The sequence below is a fragment of the Cannabis sativa genome, chromosome 3, assembly GCF_029168945.1.
Source record: "Cannabis sativa cultivar Pink pepper isolate KNU-18-1 chromosome 3, ASM2916894v1, whole genome shotgun sequence".
Taxonomy (NCBI): Eukaryota; Viridiplantae; Streptophyta; class Magnoliopsida; order Rosales; family Cannabaceae; genus Cannabis; species Cannabis sativa.
In genome coordinates this window covers 61,109,350-61,117,320 of record NC_083603.1, presented here as the reverse complement: position 1 = coordinate 61,117,320, position 7,971 = coordinate 61,109,350, and the positions used below count along the sequence as shown (strand labels likewise).

Genomic DNA, 7,971 nt, shown 5'->3' with positions numbered 1-7,971 from the left:
TTTTGAAGGATTGCCTAAGAATCACTTCTTTTATTTCGGTTAGGTTCTCCATAAAAATCAATGAGGCGCCAAGTTGGAGAAGTAAAAGATATGGAGATTTGCAAATCAATATGATTATCAGAGTAACCCCACAAAAAGCCATCATCTTTATTTTTCCAAAGCAAAGCAATACCACCCGAAGCCCCAATAGCATCAACCACAAAGACACCTTCAAAATTCAAAGACTGGGCCAGGCCTACCACTTTTGATTTATGACACTTTGTTTCACACAAAAAGATAAATTCGGGTCTCTTTTAAAATACAGTTTCTTTTAGGAATTGAATAGTCCGTTGGTTCCCAAGTCCCTGGCAATTTCAACTCAACACATTCATAATACTTGGCGGACTTGGAAACCAGCACCCGCCTCTATCAAGTTTTTTGATACTTCGTTTTGGGCTGCAACATCATTATCTTCTGAATTAGAGATGTCCATGTTTTTAACACCTTGACTATGATTACTTATCCCATGGCCCAACTCCAAAACTTGTGTGTCATTACGCCCAACTTCTTTTTCTATGCCCATTCTTCTTCTTTTATTATCAATAAAAGTCAGCCCAGAATTCAAATCAATTTCGCTTGGCGCCATTATCACATGCTCATTAACCTTCCCCAAAGTTAGGGATTTCTCCATATTGATTTGTGCACCATTAACATTGTCAACTGTCCTCATAACTGGTTCTCCATTTGTATCTCGTGAATCAAGGTGCAGTAATGGAGATCCCTGATTGTTAGCAATCATCCTCTGTTGACTCCCCGTGACTGGTGGGACCAGATTACTCCAGCGACCGCCATTGGAACTACTTGCTTCTAGGCAATCGTCCATTCTGTTCTTGACCGCCAAACCCGATTTTAACCACCGTGAACCATCCACGTAATTCCTTCTTCTTGGGGCAGCTTTCAAATCAAGACTATATTCATGAACAATTTGCTCTTTTGGGACATCAAAGAGCTTTTTGCAAAACCTCTCGGAATGTTCAAGAACTCCACAAATAAAGCATAAGGTTGGCAAATCCTCATATTTAAACATTACTTGGCATGTCGGACCGCCTCGTATTTCAAGTTTCTTCTTCTTTTTTAGCGGCATGTCCACTCTAATCTTCACCCAAATATGTAATAATCTCGCTAAACGCTTGAAAAATTGTTTGGGTTTGACTTGACAAAAGATCCGATGTAATTCCCCACCCCTTGAATCACACTTTCCAACATGAAACCAACTGTCATATTGTGTAATTGCACCCATAAATCCAATTTCAATAGTGGTATATTCCTGGGATTCTCTCCATGCTTAACTCGTTCAAATATCAGTGGTGCCGGATCAAACGTCCAAGGACTCCCCTTTATAACTTTCTATATCAACTTCATGATAAAATTGGAATAGGAAGAGATTTGGATCAAGTTCTTTCACATACAAACCCCTCCCTAGCTGCCAAAAGTGTAGCGATTTTATTTTGCATAGCCTGAAAATCAATGGCTCAATTGGTCAAAAAACGTCCTACCAGCAACCACATATCATCGATTTTTGCTAAACCATCAGCCCCTACCTCAAAAATAAGACCCTCTTCATCATCATCGTAAATCGAAAACAACGCATATTATTCTTCCATTCTGAGCAGAAATGAAGACACACAACAAGGCAAAACTATCCAACAAACACAGACTTATCAAAACCTCCTTAAACAACACAAACAAAACTCACATCCGCTGCAAAATTAGCTAACCATGTCACAAGACAAGACTCCAAAATAACTCTATCTACATCTGACCCTAATAATGTTATATATATGAAGAAAGCCCAAAAAATAAAATACATTTAGGCCTCGTTTGGTACGTCGTATAAGGGTCGTATTGTATTAAATAATAAATAATACTATGTTTGGATAAAGCAATATATTGTATTAATTACTACGGCCAAAATTTTTAATACAATGTATGTTGTATTATTTAATACATAACAAATGGTTCGTATTAGCTTGTATTATAATATTTACAAAGGATTTCGGGTCAACATCAATCTCTGACCCAAACCCAAACCCGGGACCCAAACTCGGAACTCGAGATTCCGGACCCGGACCGAGACCCGGACCCGAACCCAAACTTGGACCCGGGGCCTAGACCCGAACTCGAACCCCGACTCGAACCCGGACCCGAACCCGAACCCAAACCTGAACCCGGACTCCGAATCCAGACCTAGGACCCGGGGCCCAACACGTAGTTGGCGTTGGGGTCGAGTGTATTGAAAATATATTATAACTTTACACGATTAATTAATACAAGTCAATACCAAACATTGTATTGTATTAAATAATACTAATGCAATACAACACAATACAATACGATAGAATACGACATACCAAACGAGCTCTGAATCTATAAAATTGGTTTGATCTATTAAATTTTATTTAAGTTAAAATTTTGATTATATTTGTTAATTAATTAGAAAAAAAAATTAAAAGTTACTTTTGATTTTAGTCTTTCCTTCAATAACAACGAGAAAATATATATTTCTTACGTGTCAAAAAATTGGTTACCCAAAAAAACTATTAAACTTAATGGCTGTAATTTTTTTTCAAAAATTTTGGGAAAGAGAAAAATTATCTTTTTAATAGTAACATTATAATTTCCTTTTCAAAAAAAAAAAATAGTAAGATTATAATTTAAAGAGAAAGATAGCTTGTTCAAAAAAAAAAAAGAAAGAAAGAAAGATAGCTTCATAAGAAAGGAAAAAATAAATAAAAAGAGGGAGATAGCTATGTTAGCTGTAGAGCCATTAAGTTTGAAAAAAAAAAAAAACAACCTGGAGATTGAATAACTATACCGTTACCGCCATAGTATGCGGCTTACCAAAACCTCGGAATACTAGGACTGTACAAAAAAATTTGTAAACCGCCTAAACCGAATAACCCGCTCAAACCGAACCGAAAAAACCGATAAAAATTACAAACCGAAATAACTCAAAAAAATTACAAACCGCCCAATCTGTTAATTGGGCGGGTTGAAAATAGGTCCAACCCGCCCAATTAAACTGACCAACCCGACCAACCCGATTTTGCACTTTTATTTTTTTTTTAAACTTTTTAGTTTTTATTATATATAATATAAATGATTAAATATATAATAATATAAAGTTATATACTTAATTATTAGTTTTAAAGTCATATATATGGTATTGTACTTTGGTGGAATGTGATATTTTTAATTTATTTTTAAAATTTTTGTTAATTTTGACTTTAAAACTAAAAAAAAAAAAAAAAATTGGCTTTGGGCGGGTTAACCCGACCAAACCGCCCGAACCGTTGGTCGGTTTATAGATTTTTTTTTTTTAAATTGGGGGTTGCACTTAAATTTTAACAACCCGAATTTAGATTGGGTTAGAAAATATATAGGATAAACTGCCCAAACAGACCGATGTACAGCCCTACAGAATACAAGCCGCTATAACTAATACAAAGAATGAGCGGTTTTTTAAATATTAAATCATAGGCATGTTTTTTTGTTTTTTTCTTTTTGTATTTTTCGGTTCCCTATGTTATTTTCTCAAAAAATAATTAACGCTTTTACCAAAACATAATAAAAATAATAATTAACGCAATCGAGTAAAATATTTACAAAAAATATGTTGTGAGACATAAGACATAGAAGGAACAAGACAATAAGGTCACAAAATTTGAATCCAAAAAGGTTAACCCTCAAATCAATTATTTAGTGAACAAGAGCAACTGTACTTGAACATCTAAAAGTTGTATACAACGTACTCAAACAGTAAAGAGGGAAATGTTTACATTCATAATAAAATGAAAAGAAACAGAACCACTGAAGCCAGATAAAGGATGCAAAGCAAGAAGCAGATGGTAGTAGTCCAGAAGTTCATCACTTGCCAAGTAATCTGCGACCACGTTCAGTGGCACCTCTAACACGGTAAGAGAGCTCTTCAACATCATCATGTAAAGGCTCGAGAGCTTTGTTATGCCTGCAATATTTCATTCACAAAGTAATCAAAATCAAACCATGATTAACTTTGCTGACAAGAAAGCCAAAGGAGAGAGAGAAGCATAAAGATTGAAACTAAGATACTCATTGAGATGTGAATGTAACCAACCTCTCAATTTCAGATCCCATGTCAACGGCCATGTCCTTCAATTCTCCCAAGAGATTACTCAGATCTGATAATGCATCATCCTGCTTGACCTTTTCTACCTGGTAAGAAATCAACAAATAAAATTCATCAATTGCTTGAAATTGCACATGGACACAGAAACGAATAATTTCTTTTAATATAAACTTGGAATGATCACTCCTCAAATACAAACCTCAACTTTCTGATAAGCATCAGCTGGTTCAGTCTGTTGCAGTGTTTGGGCTTTTGACCGCCCCTTAGGGAGAGGAGCTAACCCCAACTTCTCCCTCTGGTCCATATGGCTGCCTCTCCTTTGAACTTCATCTACAAATTCAAGTAGTTCCAGCGCATAAGAAACAACACAGCACAAGAAGAATTCTCTTTTTTTTTTTTTCTTTTGAATGCCACAAGAAGAATTCTTAGTTGCAAGGGAAATGGCAACCTCGGGTGAAGCAACAATATATCCTATTACGATCTCAGTTCATCAATAAAGAAAATGAGACATATAGAAAAGATCTAACCTCCTCCCATTATAACAGGGCCTGTTATTTGACGGGTCTTCTTAGGCTTCCAAGTCTTTGAGAAGATGCCCCCAAGGCTTCCCAGAAGCTTCTCACCCTGAAACAATTGTTTGCATAATCACTAAATAATTCATTTTACTTTACACTGAAATTAAATCAACATTGAAGGGGCCTACAACAATGCAAAAGACAAGCATTCTTTCTCAATTGTAAGCCATAGGCACAAGGCCAATGTCTGCTTAGGTGCGGTTTGCCCAAAAACAATTAGCAATATTACAAGACCTGAACTGAGAGTTTCTATTTTCAGAGAAGGATACAGAATTCATATTAGTAGTACATTTATGCCACAGAAAAACACAAATACATTTTCATTTTAAGAATAACCTAACTTATCAAGTAAGAGAAAGAAAAATACTCCATATTATTTACAAATTTCATAGTATTTCTTTCAACTTCTTGATTTGTAAATAATACCCAGTCAAAAAAAAAAAAAGAAATTGCAAGTAAATTTATCCTTAAAAAATATGGAAAAGGCCTTAAAATATAGCCATTGTTCTCAGTTCATGAAAACATGTTCAATAACTATCCAGGATTGCCACTTGAGGCTAGCTCAAGTGGTTAGCCTCAAGTGGTTGGGCGTGTGTGTAAAATGGAGAGGGGTTCAATTAAAAATACATATATGCTTAAAGAAAAGTATCAAATATAAGAGTTAGGCAGACATATAATATAGTAATAATGATGAAACAAATGATGGGGATAGGGTATGGCCTGTGAATGTTGTGCACACTGCAGGTTTAGGGGTATTGATGGACAAAAATTAGTGTTGTCCATTATCATGTACTACTTAATGCTCAAATAGAAACTTACCCGACTAAGATCATACTCAATATCAGCAGCAACAGTGTGAGTCCTGGTAATTTGCTCACCCTGGTGATGCAAGAGAACCAAAGTTTTAGTAGCATCCTCTCTAATATCCTCAGCAATCTTCAAACAGTTATTGACTGACTTGGTAGTCTCTTCAGCCTTGTACACTGCATAGCCCTCCAGTTCTTGAACTGACTGATTCTCCAATCCACCTGTGTCACGGAAATCACTTCTATACTTGTTTCTCGTGGCTGAAGCAGCTGCATTGGAGTATGAAGAAGATGAAGTTGCACTTCCAAGATCATCATCAAAAGGGTTTGTACTAGAATCTGGTAAAACTAATGAGGATTCAGAAGAAGTCCTCCTTGAGGAAGTTTGTTTGTGCTTTACATCCATTTCATCATCAGAGTCAAAAGGGTTCGAACCAGAAGACTTAGGATATACAGGGTCAACTGTTTTATATTTAGAAGTCTTTAAAGGAGATTTCCTTAAGCCAAACATATTTCGAAGTAGGAAAATTGCACAATCTAATATACAAAAGTGGAATACTGATATGAATGCTTTACAATCAACAGGCCTGGAAAAATGAAAACAAAAAATTTGTTAGTCTGGTACATCGTCATTAGATCATTACTATTGGAAATAAATAGTAAAGGTATAACCAAACCAAGTCTTGAAGACCACAAAAAAGGTCAGGTAAGAATCACAGTACACAATAAATTTTCAAAAGGTATACTATACCCAAAAGTATCATGATTTAAAGCCCCAAAAGAAGGGAAAAGACAACTGGAGGACCCAACAAAATTTTTTGAATGCTCAATTTATTTATTATGCTGAGGTAGATAATGAGAGCAAGGGGGAACAGAAAGCGTATAGTGATAACTGAGAATCAATAAGAGGCTCCCCAGTTCTTAACAGTTAACACAAGAAAGAATATAACCAAAGACTATCACGAAAAGTAAATCTAAGGCATCAAAAAACATTTATTTGAATTTCACAAGGGAAAAGACAATATCAGACGCTTATCATTTATTCGCATAACCATAATTCAAAGCAAAGGAAAACTAAGGAATTCACAAAAGTTTCATATGTTGTGCTAAAAAAAGAAACCAGAGAATTCTCCAAAAAAAAAAAAATTTTGAAAAAGAGAAAAGATCCTTTTGTCATTGACAGGATCCTTCCCGATAAATATTAACAGCCTCCCTTGTGGTGGAAGAAAATTTGATATCAAAGAAAACTCTAGTAATAAGATAAATAAACTTGTTTAACTACCACGAGGACCATAGAACAAAACTGAAGAATTTCACTTTCTATTAAAAAAAATTTCCTGACCAACCAAACAAAGGGCCAAGAGGAGAACAAAAGGAATTCGAAGTAGGTGATCTGACCTTACGATAATAACAAAGCCACAAGAAGATGAGACACAGAAATTTGAGAAATAGAAAAATGTTCGAAGCAAACCCGATTCGAAAGAGTGAAACCCAATTCAAGGAAACGAAAATCCATTAATTAAACACATACAAGACAAGAGAAACATGTACCGGAAAAATGCACGAAGTTGCAGTAAAATCTGAGAGCAGCACCAACCAGTTCAAGATCTTTTTTCTTGAGCGAGAAAAAAGGAGACTTTGAAGAGAGAGAGAGAGATAGAGAAAGAAAGGATTGCGTATGTAAAGAAGGAAAGGAAGGACTTGGTTATGGAAAAAGACGCGGAGGAAGGAAGGGCCGAAGCAGGCAACTGAGTCTGAGTCTCTTTCGACGATGGAAACTGGTGAGAAACTCCACAAATATTTATTTTGGGTCACTTTCTCTATTTCTATTCCTCTTTTAGTTTAGTTTATTTTGGTTAACATGTAATTAAAATATTTTGAATATTTTTTTTTTCTCTAGAACGAAAAATATTCTGATTTCTGACCTCGATTTTTTTTTTTTTTTTTTTTGAAAAAGGGACCTTGAAATTTCAAAATACTAAAATCCACTGTTAAATTTTCAAATTTATTTATTTTTATTACTCAATTTTTTCTTTTCGAAACATCCTTAATTTTAATTTTAAAAGGTAAATTACACAAATTATATAATTTATTACACTTAAATATATATATATAGCAAGTAACACACTTCGGATAGTTTAACATTAAAATAGTGGTCAAGTATTTAAATGGAACAAATAATACAATTCGGATAATTTAGCAGCTACATTAATTTTTTTTTAAAAAAAAAATGTATGTAACTATTTTATCTGACCAAAAAAAACCATAAAATTTGAGTAATTTAACGGAAATTAACCCTATGTCATATAACTATTATGTTTTTTATGAATTTAGAGAATATCCGGGGTCTTATATGAATCAAAATAGACTAACACAAACACAATTATGTATTTTTTTTTCAATGTATTTGTATATCTGTGACCGAATCAAATACAAATGTATC

General features: G+C 34.5%; 1 protein-coding gene across 2 annotated transcripts; it reads right to left on the bottom strand.

The window, feature by feature from the left end:
- Positions 1-3,702: 3,702 nt before the first annotated feature.
- LOC115709824 (SNAP25 homologous protein SNAP33) lies at positions 3,703-7,372 on the bottom strand. Of its 2 annotated transcripts, none has more exons than XM_030638059.2 (6): positions 7,080-7,372; positions 5,542-6,115; positions 4,675-4,771; positions 4,347-4,477; positions 4,136-4,233; positions 3,703-4,006 (listed from the first exon to the last, which is right to left on the bottom strand). In XM_030638059.2, exons 2-6 carry the CDS (start codon positions 6,037-6,039, stop codon positions 3,907-3,909), a joined length of 924 nt encoding a protein of 307 aa, XP_030493919.1. In that variant the 5' UTR covers positions 6,040-6,115; positions 7,080-7,372; the 3' UTR covers positions 3,703-3,906. The 2 variants fall into 2 exon arrangements, with proteins under 2 accessions (XP_030493919.1, XP_060968167.1); XM_061112184.1 differs by lacking the exon at positions 7,080-7,372 and adding an exon at positions 6,927-7,016.
- Positions 7,373-7,971: the final 599 nt, after the last annotated feature.